The 21513-nt window shown below is 45.0% G+C and overlaps 1 protein-coding gene across 2 annotated transcripts in view; it reads right to left on the bottom strand.

Annotated features, from left to right (window-relative positions):
- The window catches only part of cntnap3 (contactin associated protein family member 3), a 217379-nt gene that overhangs the window by 39421 nt on the left and 156445 nt on the right, over window positions 1-21513 (bottom strand). For both annotated transcript variants that reach the window (XM_064977502.1, XM_064977503.1), the window contains exons 17-18: window positions 19684-19905; window positions 3994-4233 (exon numbers count right to left, since the gene is read on the bottom strand). In XM_064977502.1, coding sequence (XP_064833574.1) covers window positions 3994-4233; window positions 19684-19905 — 462 coding nt within the window. The remainder of the gene's footprint in view (window positions 1-3993; window positions 4234-19683; window positions 19906-21513) is intronic.

Here is a 21513-nt window from a genome sequence, read left to right as displayed (position 1 = left end):
TTGGGTCATTGTCCTGTTGAAATACAAATAATAGTCCCACTAAGTGCAAACCAGATGGGATGGTTATTGCTGCCAAATGCTGTGGTAGCAATGCTGATTAAGTGTGCCTTGAATTCTAAATAAATCAGTGTCACCAGCAAAGTACACCCACGCCATCAACCTCTTCCTCCATGCTTCACGGTGGGAACAATACATGCAGAGGTCATCCGTTCACCTACTCTACGTCTTACAAAGACACGGCGGTTGGAACCAAAAATCTCAAATTTGGACTCATCAAACCAAAGGACAGATTTCTATCGGTCTAATGTCCATTGCTCGTGTTTCTTGGCCCAATCAAGTTTTCTTATTGGTGTCCTTTAGTTTTGCAGCAATTCAACCATGAAGGCCTGATTCACGCAGTCTCCTCTGAACAGTTCATGTTGAGATGTGTCTGTTACTTGAACCCTGTGAAGTATTTATTTGGGCTGCAATCTGAGGTGCAGTTATCTCTAATGAACTTATGGTGTACAGCTGAGCTAACTGCTTAGATTTGTTCAACAATTTTTGGTTACTACATGATTCCATATGTCTTATTTCATCATTTTTAAATCTTCAGTTATTATTCTACAAAGTAGAAAAGAGTAAAATAAAGAAAAACCCTGGAATGAGAAGGTGTGTCCAAACTCTTGACTGATACTGTATGTAAATTGTCAATTATTTGGTCTGTAATGCATTTTTGTTATATGTCGGACCCCAGTAAGACTAGCTGTCTGCATTGGCATCAGCTAATGAGGATCCTACTAAAGCAAATCAAATAGCAATCAATGGTATTGTGTCTTTCACTTTGCTTTGTATTTTTGTCAAAGATTTTGTCAACTCTGTTAACATTCTGTCCTTGCGTTAACTATTATTAAGCCAATGCAGAGTTTTGAACATGTATTTAAAACGTCAATATATTTAATAACCCACTTCTTTGTTCTTCTATAAAATGTTCTTCTTACAGACATAATTAACACTATTATGACCTTGTTACTTACAGAACAATACACTCTTTAACTGACAAGAGCTAGCCTGTGGAGTAGTAGAGCATCTATAACAAGAACACTAATTAAGAACAGTCTTCAAGTGTTGTGACCAGCGGCTTGGCATGCGGTAAAGAGGTCAATGGAACTCGACCCCAAAATGTGGAAATGCCATGGAAATGTGTGGGGGAAATGGCCATGAGGGAAATATCACTTATCTCCTCAATGCCTCCCAGTAAAATTTGCTTACATTTAGGCTATTGTTTATATGTCTATTTCACGCTATGTTGAGGTAGAAATCGGAGTACAATGCTTGTATGGGTGTCAACCCCAATACATGTTCATGTCATCGTTACCAATCAACTGCATAATAGTTAAAACGACTTTGACTACCATCAATGATTTCCGTATGCTAGCTTTACTAACCAGTTTATGAGAACGGGTTTTAGCATTTAGCAGTCACTTCTTTTAAACCTGAAAAAGTGACAACTTCTAAATGCTATGCAGTGAAAACAGCCAAATATATCCAAATTGGACTTACACTACATGGCTAAAAGTATGTGGACACCCCTTCAAATGAGTGGATTCAGCTATTTCAGCCATGCCTGTTTCTGACAGGTGTATAAAATCTAGCACACTTCCATGCAATCTCCATGGACAAACATTGGAAGTAGAATGGCCCTTACTGAAGAGCTCAGTTAGATTCAACGTGGCACCGTCATAGGTCACCACCTTTCCAACAAGTCAGTTCGTCAAATTTATGCCCTGTTTGAGCTGCCCTGGTCAATTGTAGGTTTGTTATTGTGAAGTGGAAATGTCTAGGAGCAACAATGTTTCAGCCGTGGAGTGGTAGCCCACACAAGCTCACAGAACGGGATGAGTGCAGCATGTGTGGCACGTAAAAATATCTGTCCTCGGTTGCAACACTCACTACCGAGTTCCAAACTGCCTCTGGAAGCAACTACAGCACAAAAACTGCTAGTCTGGTTCTTCATGAAATGGGTTTCCATGGCCGAGCAGCCACACAGAGGCCTAAGATCACTATGCGCAATGCCAAGTGTCGGGTGGAATGGTGTGAAGCTCGCCGCCATTGGACTCGGGAGCAGTGGAAACACGTTCTCTGAAGTGATGAATCACACTTCAACATCCGGCAGTCTGGTTGACCAATCTGCCACAATGGATAGTGACAACTGTAAAGTTTGGTTGAGGAGGAATAATGGTCTGGGGCAGTTTGCATGGTTCGGGCTAGGCCCTTTAATTCCAGTGAAGGGAAATCGTAATGCTACAGCATACAATGACATTCTAGACAATTCTCTGCTTCCAACTTTGTGGCAACAGTTTGGGGGCGGCCCTTTTCGGTTTCAGCATGATAATGCCACTGAGCACACAGCGATGTCCATAAAGAAATGGTTTGTTGAGATGGTGTGGAAGAACTTGACTGGCCTGCACAGAGCCCTGACCTCAACTCCCTCAAACACCTTTGTGACGAATTGGAACGCCGACAGCGAACCAGGCCTAATCGCCCAACATTGTTGGCTGAAGCAAGTCCCTGCAGCAATGTTCTAACATCTAGTGAAAAGCATTCCCAGAAGAGTAGAGGCCTTTATAGCAGCAAACTGCATACGCCCATGATTTTGGAATGAGATGTTCGATGAGCAGCGCCGACAGCGAACCAGGCCTAATCGCCCAACATTGTTGGCTGAAGCAAGTCCCTGCAGCAATGTTCTAACATCTAGTGAAAAGCATTCCCAGAAGAGTAGAGGCCTTTATAGCAGCAAACTGCATACGCCCATGATTTTGGAATGAGATGTTCGATGAGCAGGTGTCCACATACTTTTGGCTATGTAGTGTAAGTAACCACATTGTGGGCCTGTTACAATGCATACATCATGACAGATTTGACGAATATCGTCTTTGTTAGAAGAGATTTGAATGTGCTCAAGTCTGGTCAATGGAACCTCTGTATTCCGTTGACTACGTTACCACATCTACTGTTTCAGTCAGCACTGCCACCAATAACTACTGACCGCTTCTACCAGGAAGTGGTCCAAGTCATTCTTATTAATTATTCAACACATCCAATTTTCCAGCCTGCGTCATACAGTTGACCTGCTGATGGCGATGACTCAGAGACATCAAAAGGTGTACAGAAAACACTCCTATATTATTAAGCTCTTGATGTAGCTAACTCACACAGCTGGTAAGTGCATGTTAAGTCGTGTTTTAACTCAAGCTCACTAAGAGGGTCCTCAGAAATACTATGGATTCTTCACTTTTTGATAGTCATCGTTTACTATGTAAAAATTCTAAATGGCTGTTCTGGAAAGAATCGGAGCCTCTAGAACATTTCAGAGGGTTGCTAGGGGACCTTTTTACCAAATAATGTGTTTTTTTATGATTGTGTTTTGCTTTTCGTGTACTGTTGTGTATAATAACGTGCTGTCTTATTGTGTATGTGACTGTGTAGTTTAACGTGTTTATTGTATTTTGATGTGTATTGTGGTGCTATACAGGGCTCATCTGGAAAAGAGACCTTGGTCTCAGCATAATAAAGGTTAAATAAAATGCCCACTCCTTGGTAGGAAGCTACTAAGGGTCAAAATCAAATGACTACAAAAAATGTAGCTATAAATATGTTCTGCAGAGCTAACCGTATGTTAGCCTTCCAATAAAGGAATTAAAAACAGTAGGCTAAACCTCATTTGTTTAATATGGTTATATTTTTTAAAATGTTTATTTAACCTTTATTTGACTAGGCATGTCAGTTAAGATACTGTAACCATGGCGATGGTTTAGAATAGATTGTAGTGTAATAACATATAAACATGTCTTCTGGTGTTGTGTTAGATTGTAGTGTAATAACATATAAACATGTCCTCTGGTGTTGTGTTGACTGCATCAACATGAACACCACATCCTCTCACGTGGCTGATGAGATCATCACCAGAACATCAGAGCTTAGAGGTCGATGTGATGCTCATGGTCTATTTACCTCTCTGGCAGAAGGGGCCTGCATAGGCTGAGAGGCCACAGTCGCAGGAGAAGCCGTTGTACATCTCCACGCACCTCCCTTGGTTCTGGCACAGCTCCCCGTAGCTGCTGCAGTGTCCCGGGCAGCCCGGCCTCACCCCGGGCGTGATCTTGGCCCTCTCCTCCAGGTCCAGTGTCCTCCCGTTCAGCTGCAGCGAGCGGATACACCCCAGGAAGCCTTTCATTCTGGAGGCTGTGCCACCTGTCAAACCCAACACAGCACACAGTAAAAACCCATTGTTCCTGTTTCTCTATCTGAAATTCCAAGGGTAGTGGAAGTAAGATCTCCTATAGGTTATGTACAGTACATACAAACTTCTGTATCTCCTGCCAACACACAAAGCAGAGCAGTCAACCGCTTTGTTCCCATTTCTTTATGCTACTTTCTCTATTTCTTCTTAGTCTGTGTGACGGGGCACGTACAAGAGCTATGTGACACGTCACCCAGCCACCCTGTGACGGGGCACGTACCAGAGCTATGTGACACATCACCCAGCCGCCCTGTGATGGGCCACGTACCAGAGCTATGTGACACGTCACCCAGCTGCCCTGTGATGGGGCACGTACCAGAGCTATGTGACACGTCACCCAGCCGCCCTGTGACGGGGCACGTACCAGAGCTATGTGACACATCACCCAGCCGCCCTGTGACGGGGCACGTACCAGAGCTATGTGACACATCACCCAGCCGCCCTGTGACGGGGCACGTACCAGATCTATGTGACACGTTACCCTGCCGCCCTGTGACGGGGCACGTACCAGAGCTATGTGACACGTCACCCAGCCGCCCTGTGACGGGGCACGTACCAGAGCTATGTGACACGTCACCCAGCCGCCCTGTGACGGGGCACGTACCAGAGCTATGTGACACGTCACCCAGCCGCCCTGTGACGGGGCACGTACCAGAGCTATGTGACACGTCACCCAGCCGCCCTGTGACGGGGCACGTACCAGAGCTATGTGACACGTCACCCAGCCGCCCTGTGACGGGCCACGTACCAGAGCTATGTGACACGTCACCCAGCCGCCCTGTGACGGGGCACGTACCAGAGCTATGTGACACGTCACCCAGCCGCCCTGTGACGGGCCACGTACCAGAGCTATGTGACACGTCACCCAGCCGCCCTGTGACGGGGCACGTACCAGAGCTATGTGACACGTCACCCAGCCGCCCTGTGACGGGGCACGTACCAGAGCTATGTGACACGTCACCCATCCGCCCTGTGACGGGGCACGTACCAGAGCTATGTGACACGTCACCCAGCCGCCCTGTGACGGGGCACGTACCAGAAAACACATTCAGAGAGCTGACTTTTATCAGCTGTCTGTCTGTTGCCACTGCTCTGGCTGCTAACCTCCCTCTCCTCCTTGTCTTTTCTTTCTCTTCTCTGGAATCTCCCCATACTTCAGAGCTGGCTGTTCATATTGTTCTTGGAGTTCAGGCAGGGCTTTTCACAACAAAGAATCAATGAGCCTCTCCCCCTGCAAAGCAAGACTCTGGGTCTGTCGGAGTTCTCTTCGAACTGAAAAACGTTTTTTTGTTTTGTTTACAAAGCAGTAACACAATGTTGAAGCATTTCCTAGGCAGGCTGTCAAATCTTTAGTCAAATATAATGTAAGAAATCTTTCCTTTCAGGGACCGTTGAATAAAATGTCACTTTCTCATTGTAGACTAACTGATGCTGCAACTGAAAAACATTTTTTTAAACAAATTCTTATTTACAATGACAGCCTGGCAAGTGTGCTACATTGTTAAAGCATTTCTTATGTATGTGTCAAATAAAATATTATTGAATACTCTTATGCTACAATAGTAACTGTTGAGTTGGAATAAACTGTAATTTGGTCATTGCAGAGCGGACTTTGGGTAACTGCCCGATGGGATATAATCAAGTTTGGGTAATTGTACATCAGAATAGGCTCATGATTCTGAAGTACTGAGGTGTAGAGAGAGTATAGAGAGAGTGTAGAGAGAGCGAGAGCGAGAGAGAGAGAGTGCGAGAGAGAGAGAATTATCAAATATACAGACAACAAATTCCAATTGGCTATACTAAAACTCTTCAACATCAGCCTTAGCTCTAGCATCTTTCCCAATATTTGGAACCAAGGACTGATCACCACAATCCACAAAGGTGGAGACAAATTTGACCCCAATAACTACCGTGGGATATGCGTCAACAGCAACCTTGGCAAAATCCTCTGCATTATCAGCAGACTCGTACATTTCCTCATTGAAAACAACGTACTGAGCAAATGTCAAATTGGCTTTTTACCAAATTACCGTTCAACAGACCATGTATTCACCCTGCACACCCTAATTGACAACAAAACAAAACAAAGGAAAAGTCTTCTCATGCTTTGTTGATTTCAAGACTCAATTTGGCATGAGGGTCTGCTATACAAATTGATGGAAAGTGGTTTTGGGGGTAAAACATAAGACATTATAAAATCCATGTACACAAACAACAAGTGTGCAGTTAAAGTTGGCAAAAAAAACACACACATTTCTTCCCACGGGGCTGTGGGGTGAGACAGGGATGCAGCTTAAGCCCCACCCTCTTCAACATATATATCAACGAATTGGCGCGGGCACTAGAAAGGTCTGCACCACCCAGCCTCACCCTACTAGAATCTGAAGTCAAATGTCTATTGTTTGCTGATGATCTGGTGCTTCTGTTACCAACCAAGGAGGGCCTACAGCAGCACCTAGATATTCTGCACAGATTCTGCCAGACCTGGGCCAGGCGCCAGGGCCACAAATACAAATTCCATCTAGACACCATTGCCATAGAGCACACAAAAAAACTATACATAGTGTGGCCTAAACATCAGCGCCACAGGTAACCACAAAGCTGAGAACGATCTGAGAGACAAGGCCAGAAGGGCATTCTATGCCATCAAAATGAACATAAAATTCAACATACCAATTAGGATCTGGCTAAAAATACATGAATCAGTCATAGAGCCCATTGCCCTTTATGGTTGTGTGGTCTGGGGTCCGCTCACCAACCAAGATTTCACAAAATGGAACAAACACCAAATTGAGACTCTGCATGCAGAATTCTGCAAAAGTATCCTCCGTGTACAATGTAGAACACCAAATAATGCATGCAAAGCAGAATTAGGCTGATACCCACTAATTATCAAAATCAAGAAAAGAGAAGTTAAATTCTACAACCACCTAAAAGGAAGCGATTCCCAAACCTTTCATAACAAAGCTATCACCTACAGAGAGATGAACCTGGAAAAGAGTCCCCTAAGCAAGCTGGTCCTGGGGCTCTGTTCATAAACACAAACACACCCCACAGAGCCCCAGGACAGCAGCACAATTAGACCCAATAAAATCATGAGAAAAAAAAAAGATAATCACTTGACACATTGGAAAGAATTAACAAAAAAAGAGCAAATGCTATTTGGCCCTAAACAGAGAGTACACAGTGGCAGAATACCTGACCACTGACCACTGTGACTGACCCAAACTTAAGGAAAGCTTTGATTATATATATAGACTCAGTGAGCATAGCCTCGCCATTGAGAGAGGCCGCCGTAGGCAGACATGGCTCTCAAGAGCAGACAGGCTATGTGCACAGGCTATGTGCACACTGTCCACAAAATGAGGTGGAAACTGGGATGCACTTCCTAACCTCCTGTCCAATGTATGACCGTATTAGAGACACATATTTCCCTCAGATTACACAGATCCACAAAGAATTCGAAAACAAGCCCAATTTGGATAAACTCCCATATCTACTGGGTGAAATTACACCCAGTGTGCCATCACAGAAACTTCTGTATGTGTAATGTTTACTGTTAATTTCTATTGTTTATTTCACTTTTGTATATTATCTACCTCACTTGCTTTGGCAATGTTAACACATGTTTCCCGTGCCAATAAAGCCCCTTGAATTTAATTGAATTGAGAGTGTGTAGAGAGAGAGAGAGAGAGAGAGAGAGAGAGAGAGAGTGTGTAGAGAGAGAGAGTGTAGAGAGAGAGAGTAGAGAGAGAGAGAGTAGAGAGAGAGGGTGTAGAGAGAGAGTGTAGAGAGAGAGAGAGAGTGTAGGGAGAGAGAGAGATATGACCATATGAGGGAAATTAGAAATGAGAAAAATTAGGGAAATTAGAAATGAGAGAAATTAGGAAAATTGGAGAGAGATAGAGACATGATCAGATGAGCTCCTGCATTTTTCAGCATTTTCTTTAAAAAAAGACAGATTTAGACAGAATTCCCTCGACAACATAACCTTCACTTCAAATCAAAACTCAAAACCTACAACCTGATTTTGGATGGAATTACAGAATCACCTGGAAGATTTACAACTACCAAGGATTATTATTCTATACAGCAAATTCTCTGGAAAACAACAGAAACCTGAAAACACCATCCAACCTCAAACTGAGTGAGTAATGTTTAGTCTGAAACTGTTTTTTATTTCAAAAAGCCAAGAAGAAAAATACACTACATTACTTTATAAGGACTGAATGCTAAATGAAGACTACCAAACTTGATACAACTTCAACTAGCACTGACGCGTCAAGTGAGAGGTGTCAAAGATCTTTAGCACAACAATGGCAGGGGGGTCAAGCAGTCTACTCCAACCAAATGCAGAGGCCTTAGAAGCTGCCTCCTGCTGTTCAGAGGTAATTAAAATACACTACCCTGTGTATGTAAAGAATGATAAGGCAAGAAAAGATTAGAAAATGAAGCTCCTTATGAAAAATCAAGCAACATTTTTTGCTGACTATTACAAAAATGGGAACATCAGCAACCTCATCTTCCACACAAACCATCCCCTGGCATGGCACAGTGCTACATTAGCACACTACCCTTTTGTTAAGAGAGGGGGGGTTAACGAGGCGTGGAAACCCCACAGACGAACCACCCCCAGCGGAAAGTCAACCTCCCAGCACAGAGACCTACCCTCTCATTGAAATGAAGGATACATTTACCCAGCTGGAGGTAAGGCAGGTGGAGCTGGAACAGCAGGTGATTACACGCCAGTCACCACAGACCCAGACAACGGTCCAGCACAACAACACTCTCCTTACAAGACCCTGAGTGCTGGAGGTGGAGAGAGACATATCTGCACTCTTTACAGTGGTGAGACAACTTCAACAGGAGAAAGAGCAGGAGCAGGAGAAGAACAGAGCACTAGAGGAGAGGATGAGACTGCTGGAGGAGAAGTTGAGGGGGGTGGCGGGTGACAGAGAACAACCCACTAGAGAGGTTGCCACCCCAGCAGAGAAGCCAGCAGAACAGCCCACCTCATCACCCGACAAAAGTCTCAACACCACAGCAGAACAGTCCACACCAGACCCTGACCATAGCGTCGACATCACAGCAGAACAGACAAATGAAGAACCCCAAGCCCAGCGGCTCTCAACCCCTCTGAGCACCCCCCCTGTCAGCCACCCTGATAGCCCTTCTGACAACCCCCCCCTCCCACACCCACTGAGGACATACACAATAAACAGATTGTTCTCCTTATGGACTCAAATGGGAAATACATACAAGAACAAAACATTTTTCCCCAAACACAATGTGTCTAAACTCTGGTGTCCAAACACCCCCTAGAACTTCTGTCTGAGGACCAACTAGCCACATAATAATACACACAGGCACAAACGACCCGAGAGCACAGCAGGAAAGGGTGGCCACAGCACTTAAGGGAGTGATTGAAAAAGCTTTTTCTACTTTCCCCAACACACAAGTGGTTATCTCCACCCTGCTACCACGACAATACTTCCACCCTGCCACAATACAGCGGGTAAACACAAGTATTTCCCATGACTGGCCCACCACTCCACCCTGGACTTGAACAGCCTTTATGACGAGTTCCACATATACAACGCAGCAGTGCCCACCACTCCACCCTGAACTTGAACAGCCTTTATGACCAGGTCTACATATACAACGCAGCAGTGCCCACCACTCCACCCTGAACTTGAACAGCCTTTTTGACAAGGTCCACCTATACAAGGCAGCAGTGCCCACCACTCCACCCTGAACTTGAACAGCCTTTTTGACAAGGTCCACTTATACAAGGCAGCAGTGCCCACCACTCCACCCTGAACTTGAACAGCCTTTATGACAAGGTCCACCTATACAAGGCAGTAGTGCCCACCACTCCACCCTGAACTTGAACAGCCTTTATGACCAGGTCTACATATACAAGGCAGCAGTGCCCGCCACTCCACCCTGAACTTGAACAGCCTTTATGACAAGGTCCACTTATACAAGGCAGCAGTGCCCACCACTCCACCCTGAACTTGAACAGCCTTTATGACAAGGTCCACCTATACAAGGCAGCAGTGCCCACCACTCCACCCTGAACTTGAACAGCCTTTATGACAAGGTCCACCTATACAAGGCAGCAGTGCCCACCACTCCACCCTGAACTTGAACAGCCTTTATGACCAGGTCCACATATACAAGGCAGCAGTGCCCACCACTCCACCCTGAACTTGAACAGCCTTTATGACAAGGTCCACCTATACAAGGCAGCAGTGCCCACCACTCCACCCTGAACTTGAACAGCCTTTATGACGAGTTCCACATATACAAGGCAGCAGTGCCCACCACTCCACCCTGAACTTGAACAGCCTTTATGACAAGGTCCACCTATACAAGGCAGCAGTGCCCACCACTCCACCCTGAACTTGAACAGCCTTTATGACAAGGTCCACCTATACAAGGCAGCAGTGCCCACCACTCCACCCTGAACTTGAACAGCCTTTATGACGAGTTCCACATATACAAGGCAGCAGTGCCCACCACTCCACCCTGAACTTGAACAGCCTTTTTGACAAGGTCCACCTATACAAGGCAGCAGTGCCCACCACTCCACCCTGAACTTGAACAGCCTTTATGACGAGTTCCACATATACAAGGCAGCAGTGCCCACCACTCCACCCTGAACTTGAACAGCCTTTTTGACAAGGTCCACCTATACAAGGCAGCAGTGCCCATCTTTCACCTTTATTTAACCAGGTAGGCTAGTTGAGAACAAGTTCTCATTTACAACTGCGACCTGGCCAAGATAAAGCATAGCAGTGTGAACAGACAGCAACACAGAGTTACACATGGAGTAAACAATTAACAAGTCAATAACACAGTAGGAAAAAAAAGAAAGAGTCCATACACTTTGTATGCAAAAGGCATGAGGAGGTAGGCGAATAATTACAATTTAGCAGAATAACACTGGAGTGATAAATGGTCAGATGGTCATGTGCAGGTAGAGATACTGGTGTGCAAAAGAGCAGAAAAGTAAATTAATAAAAACAGTTTGGGGATGAGGTAGGTAAATTGGTGGGCTATTTACCGATGGACTAAAGGACATCACTCTCAAACGTAGCCCCAACACTTCACCCAGGAGCAACAGATCAATAGACACAACGCCCAGACCAGCAAGATACCCTCCCAGACCTGCGGGACCCCCCCCCCCCTCTGGACCTACACATAGAGGACCCACACCCAGACCACAGCACCACCAGCCACATCCCCACCCCAACCAATCAACACCCCCCCACATCAACCATGCCCACACCACATTTAGGCCCCCTCAGATCAGACCTATACCCCGCCTGCCCACCCCATGCACCTCACCCCCGCAAAGAGGGCCTCAACATGGAAGTCACACATACGCCAAGGCAGTGAGCGGGCAAACAGGCCCAAACCCCACTCTTACACTCGCCCAAGCCAATGGCATGTACCAGATGCTCAGCAGGCTTTGCTCACACTTACTGGCCTGAGGCCAAACCACAAGACCAACAACATTGGACACTTCATGGAACACAAAGCCTTCACTATATCATCCTGGAATATCCAAGGCCTGAGGTCATCTGCCTTTGGCCTAAAGAGCAGGAACCCGGACTTCATCAAAGACATCGGTAATACAGACCTTGTCATCCTGCAAGCAACCTGGTATAGAGGAGACGGACCCACTGGTTGCCCTCTAGGTTACAGAGAGCTGGTAGTCCCATCCACCAAACTACCAGGTGTGAAACAGGGAAGGGACTCAGGGGGTATGCTAATTTGGTATAGAGCAGACCTAACTCACTCCATTAAATTAATCAAAACAGGAACATTTTACATTTGGCTAGAAATTCAAAAGGAAATTATCTCATTAGAGAAAAATGTCCTCCTGTGTGCTACCTATATCATTCCACTAGAATCCCCATACTTTAATGAAGACAGCTTCTCCATCCTGGAGGGGCAAATTAATCATTTCCAAGCCCTGGGACATGTACTAGTCTGTGGCGACCTAAATGCCAGAACCGGACAAGAACCTGACACCCTCAGCACACAGGGGGACAAACACCTGCCAGCAGGTGACAGCATTTCCTCCCCCATATGCCCTCCTAGGCACAACTATGACAACATAACCAACAAAAACAGGTCACAACTCCTGCAGCTCTGTCGCACGCTGGGTATGTACATAATCAATGGTAGGCTTCGAGGGGACTCCTATGGTAGGTACACCTATAGCTCACCTCTTGGCAGTAGTACTGTAGACTACTTTATCACTGACCTCAACCCAGAGTCTCTCAGAGCTCAGAGCGTTCACAGTCAGCCCACTGACACCCCTATCAGACCACAGCAAAATCACAGTCTACTTGAACAGAGCAATACTCAATCATGAGGCATCAAAGCCAAAGGAACTGAGTAACATTAAGAAATATATTGCAATGGAATGCTGTATTTCACAATTTCACAAAATGTCACAATTTCTTGGCTTGCAATGTCTCGCAACTTCAGTAAAGCTGGGCCCATCGACCATCAATGAATAGGCTAGGATATTCTACATGCAACAGAACGAAGACCGAATACACACTTGCATCATTAGCGAAGAGAAAGAGCAGGAGAGCCAACTGAACTGTGATTTAAATTTTGTAGTGAAAAAAACAAAAAAAACATTGTTTTTCCATCACAGATTTTTCTTGAAGTTAAGGATACCAAATTCCCTACACGCCTTGTCACCAGATCTCAACCAAATGTAACACTTATGGGAGAGTCTGGAGCAGCGCCTGAGACAGAGTTTTCCACCACCATCAACAAAACACCAAATGATGGAATTTCTTGTGGAAGAATGGTGTTGCATCCCTCCAATAGAGTTCCAGACACATGTAGAATCTATGCCAAGGTGCATTGAAAGTGTTCTAGCTCGTAGTGGCCCAACGCCCTATAAAGACACTTTATGTTGCTGTAGTGAGGTGCGTACTGGCGGCAGAGAAGTCAGGCACAGGAGAGCGAAAACTGATTTACAACGGTGTTGTTTAATATCCATAAAGCACCGGCAACAGAACAACACAATAAATGGGTCAAACAAAACCCGGTAAATACCAGCATACCGTTGCATAAGCACTACAAGAAACAATTACCGACAAGGACATGGGGGGAACAGAGGGTCAAATACACAAATCCGAACAAGGAGAGAGACCAACTTCGGCGGAAGTCGTGACAGTTGCGGTTTCCTTCATTTTGGCAGTTTGGCTAACTGTAGTTGGTGTGTTCATCTCCTGGCATGCCATTATAACATTATAGCAGCAATGAACATGGCATAGTATACAGCCAGTAGAAGGTATTAGCATAACATCATATTAGGCTGGTAGCCTAGTGGTTAGAGAGTTGGGCCAGTAAGCTAAAGGTTGCTGGATTGAATCCATGAGCTGACAAAGGTCAAAATCTGTCATTCTGTCCCTGAACAAGGCAGTTAACCCACTGTTCCTAGGCCTTGTCATTGTAAATAAGAATTTGTTCTTAACTGTCTGGTTAAAAAAAAGGTTAAAATAAATAAAAAAACACAGTATGTACAGGTCAACAAGAGTTAGTGAGGTTCGCAGTATTGGCTAACGTAGCACACAGTATTATAGCAATGTATATATACACTGCTCAAAAAAATAAAGGGAACACTAAAATAACACATCCTATATCGAAATGAATGAAATATTCTTATTAAATACTTTTTTCTTTACATAGTTGAATGTGCTGACAACAAAATCACACAAAAATTATCAATGGAAATCAAATTTATCAACCCATGGAGGTCTGGATTTGGAGCCACACTCAAAATTAAAGTGGAAAACCACACTACATGCTGATCCAACTTTGATGTAATGTCTATTAAAACAAGTCAAAATGAGGCTCGGTAGTGTGTCTGGCCTCCACGTGCCTGTATGACCTCCCTACAATGCCTGGGCATGCTCCTGATGAGGTGGCGGATGGTCTCCTGAGGGATCTCCTCCCAGACCTTGACTAAAGCATCCGCCAACTCCTGGACAGTCTGTGGTGCAATGTGGCGTTGGTGGATGGAGCGAGACATGATGTCCCAGTATCATTGCCTTCCTCTTGCAGGAACTGCTGACACACTCCAGCCACATGAGGTCTAGCATTGTCTTGCATTAGGAGGAACCCGAGGCCAACCGCAACAGAATATGGTCTCACAAGGGGTCTGAGGATCTCATCTCGGTACCTAATGGCAGTCAGGATACCTCTGGCGAGCACATGGAGGTGATGTGCGGTCCCCCAAAGAAATGCCACCCCACACCATGACTGACCCACCGCCAAACCGGTCATGCTGGAGGATGTTGCAGGCAGCAGAACGTTCTCCACGGCATCTCCAGACTGTCACTTCTGTTCCATGTGCTCAGTGTGAACCTGCTTTCATCTGTGAAGAGCACAGGGCGCCAGTGGCGAATTTGCCAATCTTGGTGTTCTCTGGCAAATGCCAAACGTCCTGCACGGTGTTGGGCTGTAAGCACAACCCCCACTTGTGGACGTCGGGCCCTCATACCACCCTCATGGAGTCTGTTTCTGAGCAGACACATGCACATTTGTGGCCTGCTGGAGATCATTTTGCAGGGCTCTGGCAGTGCTCCTCCTGCTCCTCCTTGCACAAAGGCGGAGGTAGCGGTCCTGCTGCTGGGTTGTTGCCCTCCTACGGCCTCCTCCACGTCTCCTGATATCCTGGCCTGTCTCCTGGTAGCACCTCCATGCTCTGGAAACTACGCTGACAGACACAGCAAACCTTCTTGCCACAGCTCGCTTTGATGTGTCATTCTGGATGAGCTGCACTACCTGAGCCACGTGTGTGGGTTGTAGACTCCGTCTCATGCTACCACTGGAGTGAAAGCACCGCCAGCATTCAAAAGTGACCAAAACATCAGCCAAGAAGCATAGGAACTGAGAAGTGGTCTGTGGTCACCACCTGCAGAACCACTCCTTTATTGGGGGTGTTTTGCTAATTGCCTATAATTTCCACCTGTTGTCTATTCCATTTGCACAACAGCATGTGAAATGTATTGTCAATCAGTGTTGCTTCCTAAGTGGAAAGTTTGATTTCACAGAAGTGTGATTGACTTGGAGATACATTGTGTTATTTTAGTGTTCCCTTTATTTTTTTGAGCAGTGTATATATATACCGTGGGGAGAACAAGTATTTGATACACTGCCGATTTTGCAGGTTTTACTACTTACAAAGCATGTAGAGGTCTGTCATTTTTTATCATAGGTACACTTCAACTGTGAGAGACAGAATCTAAAACAAAAATCCAGAAAATCACATTGTATGATTTTTAAGTAATTAATTTGCATTTTATTGCATGACATAAGTATTTGATCACCTACCAACCAGTAAGAATTCCAGCTCTCACAGACCTGTTAGTTTTTCTTTAAGAAGCCCTCCTGTTCTCCACTCATTACCTGTATTAACTGCACCTGTTTGAACTCGTTACCTGTATAAAAGACACCTGTCCACACACTCAATCAAACAGACTCCAAACTCTCCACAAAGGCCTTGACCAGAAGGCTGTGTAAGGACATCAGGGATAAAATTGTAGACCTGCACAAGGCTGGGATGGGCTACAGGACAATAGGCAAGCAGCTTGGTGAGAAGGCTACAACTGTTGGGGCAATTATTAGAAAATGGAAGAAGTTCAAGATGACGGTCAATCACCCTCGGTCTGGGGCTCCATGCAAGATCTCACCTCGTGGGGCATCAATGATCATAAGGAAGGTGAAGGATCAGCCCAGAACTACACGGCAGGACCTGGTCAATGACCTGAAGAGAGCTGGGACCACAGTCTCAAAGAAAGCCATTAGTAACACACTATGCCGTCATGGATTACAATCCTGCAGCGCACGCAAGGTCCCCCTGCTCAAGCCAGCGCATGTCCAGGCCCGTCTGAAGTTTGCCAATGACCGTCTGGATGATCCAGAGGAGGAATGGGAGAAGGTCATGTGGTCTGATGAGACAAAAATAGAGCGTTTTGGTCTAAACTCCACTCGCCGTGTTTGGAGGAAGAAGAAGGATGAGTACAACCCCAAGAACACCATCCCAACCGTGAAGCATGGAGGTGGAAACATCATTCTTCAGGGATGCTTTTCTGCAAAGGGGACAGGACGACTGCATCGTATTGAGCGGAGGATGGATGGAGCCATGTATCGTGAGATCTTAGCCAACAAACTCCTTCCCTCAGTAAGAGCATTGAAGATGGGTCGTGGCTGGGTCTTCCAGCATGACAACGACCCGAAACACACAGCCAGGGAAACTAAGGAGTGGCTCCGTAAGAAGCATCTCAAGGCCTAGCCAGTCTCCAGACCTGAACCTAATAGAAAATCTTTGGAGGGAGCTGAAAGTCCGTATTGCCTAGCGACAGCCCCGAAACCTGAAGGATCGGGAGAAGGTCTGTATGGAGGAGTGGGACAAAATCCCTGCTGCAGTGTGCTCAAACCTGGTCAAGAACTACAGGAAACATATGATCTCTGTAATTGCAAACAAAGGTTTCTGTACCAAATATTAAGTTCTGCTTTTCTGATGTATCAAATACTTATGTCATGCAATAAAATGCAAATTAATTACTTAAAAATCATACAATGTGATTTTCTGGATTTTTGTTTTCTGTCTCTTGCAGTTGAAGTGTACCTATGATAAATATTAGACCTCTACATGTTTTGTAAGTAGAAAAACCTGCAAAATCGGCAGTGTATCAAATACTTGTTCTCCCCACTGTATATACAATAGCAGCTATAAGGTGTTAGCAATAGGAAAATAAGATAAACATAGCACAAAATATATATAGGGTCAACTAGCATAGGTAATAAGTTAGCATGCTAGGCTAGGCTAGCAGGTTGGATCAAGCCATAGGGGCTGATATCTTAAGGCCTATGGCATGAATGGCTATCAAATAGTTACATAAAAACTTACAGTATAACCAGACATAAAGTGCCCTATCCCAGTGCAGTGCACTTACATAGGTCAGAGACGCACTAACACTACAGTGTGTTGGGAGAGTCCAGGGCTGCAGGATAATTGGTCCGTGGGTTGTGGCCCAGATGTAGGGCAGAGATTTATGAGAGAGCTCCTCACTCTGCCACTGCATGCTGAAGACTATCCTGGCACCCCAATGGTGGAACTAGATTCCCCCTGAAGCTAAGGCTGCAGAGTCCCTACCCCCCAGCTCTGACTTTGATGATAACTACTTTGAGGAAAGGTGTACTTACTATGCCTGTGGTATGTGGTTGTCCCACCTAGCTATGTTAAGACGAAGGCACTAACTGTATGTTGCTCTGGATAAGAGCGTCTTCTAAATTACTAAAATGTCAAATGTAAAAAAGTGAGACTGAGCCCAGACTGGGTTGGACTGTGCTTTTATACATGTCCCGGTCCCACCTGCCTATTGGATAGATGCCCTGAGGTCACTGCATGTGGCATGTAACTAAAGAGCCCCAGAGGGGACACAGAGTAGCCTGTAAACAATGGGGATCCTTCCCCACCTCTGCGCTCTGCAGGGTCAGGGAGTCAGGCTTAAGGTGTCCGCTTGCTTCCCAACCGAAACAGTTCGGTAGAGTTTGTGCATATATTATGACAAAAAAATGATGTTTTTGTTTTTTTGGACTCCCATGAGGGTTTTTGAGATTGTTCAGACACATCCATTTTTTTCTGGAGGCAAGACGGACTTCAGAGCCGAAGTCTATGCACCTTTGTCGGAGATTGGTCAACAGTAAGGATTTTTCAATAAAGTCTTTGTTGTCATTCATCGAGAGAAGACTCGTTTTAATGCATATTTTTTATAAAAAAATACTGCACAAAACATCTTAGTTAGATGTAAAAAAAAAACCGTCAAAACAGATGACAGATTTCTTAGAAAAATGTTGACTATTTTGAGGAAGTGTATACTGGCTACGACACACTAGCAGAACTTAAGCATGCTGACACCTTGTTGGGGGTAGGTAGGCTACTTTTTTTAAGAGTTAGAGAGGGCTGGAAGTGTTCAGGAGAGGGGCTGAAAGCGTTTTCTACATATACATTCTGAATATAAATCACAAAATGTGTATTTATCAAACCGTGACACATAATACCAATAGAGGCCAACTTCCTATGAACCCCAGGACAATCTGTAGGTTTTACATAGAGTATGGTCCCTCACAAGCACTGTAAGGGATTACTGGCTAACGACATCCAACATATCAATATTCATTCTCTCATTCTGACTCTGCCTGCATCCACTGTTTGTTCGTTTTTCCAGCAAAGTGGATGTTTGTGGATATAACAGACCGAAAGAAGCATCCTCAATATTTGCTTGTAGATAAAGTGTTATACAACAGCCTGTTTTTCCTAGTGTTTTTCCTAGTGTTTTCCTGTCTTTAAATCATTGGAATAGTCTGGGGCAAAAACAGACTGAAAACCAGCACAATGGTACTGATAGGCTCTATATGGCAAAGAATTTTCCCAATATAGATGTCTGACGTAGGTACAGAATAGATTTATTAAACCTAGCTTCAAGCAAATGCATATCAATGGACAGATGGCCTGAGAGTAAGGTTGTTTGAGAATGCTGCTTCTTAAGGGTGGTGCATCCACTGCATCTTACTGTTGGAAGCAGGGCCTTCTCGTTCTCTTATTAACTTACCTCTTGAACTATGCTGTACTGATCAAAACATTTAAAAAAGGAGAGAAATGTCACAATATTTCAAACACCAATTCCATCTGGAATTACCCCTACCTATATTTGCAAGCTATGGATTCAAAGTCTCTGTTCACCACCGGCAGGGGAAACAGAGAAAACAGAAAACGGCCACAAATGGCTTAATTTCTCTGAATTGCTCTCTGGCACACTCCTGAAGGAGGGAGTGGAGACAAACAGGAAGAATCTCAGGGTGCCCCAACTCAAAGGCTGTTCCCCAACTGGGATCCTATTCCCTATGTAGAGCAATACTTTTGACCAGGGGCCATAGGGCTCCGGTCAAAAGTAGTGCACTATATAGGGAATAGGGTAGCTTTTGGAAAGCCGACAAAAACGGCATTATTACAAATGACAGACGTGGATAGAGCTGGTGAATGTAGGAAGCCTAGCACCTCTCACTGAGCCATTTATATCTCGCATGCTTATTCCTATTAATGGCAGACCTGAGTTCAAATGCTATTGAAATTCCCTTCAAATACTTTATCTGTGTGTGCATGAGCCTGCCTATATGAACTGATATAGTAGTCCCACAATTGCAAACCCCGCCCAACAGGCACTCCCAGGGCAGGCTAGATCAAACACTTAAAGTATTTGAAGGATTTCAAATAGTATTTGAACACGGGTCTGGTTTATTTCTGTCTCAAATGAGGGAGGGATAGGTAGTGGTCTGAAGCAGCAGTGTTTTCCTACCTACAAATAACTGGCTGTTGAGCTGCAGATGGATGTGACCATCGGCGGGAGCCTTCTGTGTGGCGTTGGGGAAAGCGTCCACACGCAGCGAAGCCTCTTTTACATTCCGCTCCGCTCGAACACGGTGCCACCTGTCGTCATTTAGTGCCACATCGCCTGTCTCCACCCGCACTTCAAAGGGGCCGTTGCCCACGTCAAACGAGAAGACAACCTCTGTCGGCGCTGTAGGGGGAGGGAAGGAGGAAAGGAGGAGAGCGGATTGCGGAGGGAAGGAGGGATGGAAGGAAGGAAGGAGAAAGAGATGGTTATACACACCAGATATGTAGCATTTGGATAGGCGGGTAATTATCCCAAAATGCAGAGTGCCAAATTTTTATTTTTTTACCTCCAGACATCTAGTTAATTTTCCTCCCCTTGTCTTCTGACATTTTCTTTCCAATCTTGTCTATAAAAATACTCATCTGACTCATGTAACTTTCACTGCTCGTACAAAATCACATTTACACTTTTTCAGTTGTATGTCTGACACAACTGTGAAGCTTTTTTGATGGTTGCTGTGACCTTGAGTATCAACAGGAATAGAGAAAGATGAGGGGTTGTCATGCCGATACCAGTACAAAGTGGCCTGACAACATTGTGTTCCAGTTATTTTCCCCCAGATCTATCTCACACACTACATCAAAAACGTCCACTGCTGGCCTGGCACTAAACTACACTATACAGTAGCTAGCTACAGGTAACTGCCAAAATAAATGATAGACCAAAGTCTTAAAAGGGAGTTGGGCCACCATGAGCCAGAACAGCATCAATGCCCCTTGGCATAGATTCTACAAGTGTCTGAAACTCTATCGGAGGGATGCGACACCATTCTTCCACATCAATTTCCATCATTTGGTGTTTTGTTGACGGTGGTGGAAAACACCACCTCAGGTGCCGCTCCAGAACCTCCCATAAGTGTTCAGTTGAGTTGAAATCGAATGGCAGATGGCCATGGCGTATGGTTTACATTGCTTTCATGCTCATCAAACCATTCAATGACCACATGTCATTGTCATCCTATGGGGGCATAGCCATGGTAGCCAAAATATTGGCCTGCCCAGCATTTTTATATATGAACCTAAGCATGGTGGGATGTTAAACTTTAGACCGTCCCCTCGCCCATACCCGGGTGCGAACCAGGGACTGTCTGCACACATCAACAACTGACACCCATGAAGCATCGTTACCCATCGCTCCACAAAAGCCACGGCCCTTGCAGAGCAAGGGGAACCACTACTTCAAGGTCTCAGAGCAAGTGACGTCACCGATTGAAACGCTAACTAGCCGTTTCACATCCGTTACATAGAGAATCATTGTACCATCTAAACCGCTGTGAAATATATTTTCAGCTGTTTGAAGCTCGTGTACAAAAACGGGAAGCATAGAAATAACACATAGAACAGATCTTACGCTTCTAAGACTTCCTTTCAATGAGAATGACAGATCGATAACTCACATTTCTATGTGAATTTGGTCAGGTTCCACATAGTTACATATTGCCGCTTTAATTGATTTTAACTCAGGGATCACACCTATGTGGAAGCACCTGCTTTCAATATACATTTTATCCCTCATTTACTCAAGTGTTTCCATCATTTTGGTAGTTACCTGTATGTACAGTATTTTATTCCCTGAAAACATTTATCATGCATTTTCTGTTTCATTTTGTCACGCCCTGACCATAGAAAGCCTTTATTTTCTATGGTGGAGTAGGTCAGGGTGTGACTGGGGGTGTTCTAGTTCATTATTTCTATGTGTAGTCTAGTTTTTGTATTTCTATGTTGGCCTGGT

This window comes from Oncorhynchus masou, chromosome 11, assembly GCF_036934945.1.
Source record: "Oncorhynchus masou masou isolate Uvic2021 chromosome 11, UVic_Omas_1.1, whole genome shotgun sequence".
Taxonomy (NCBI): domain Eukaryota; kingdom Metazoa; phylum Chordata; class Actinopteri; order Salmoniformes; family Salmonidae; genus Oncorhynchus; species Oncorhynchus masou.
Note: the sequence above shows the minus strand (reverse complement) of the source record. Positions and strands in the feature narration are given on the sequence as shown.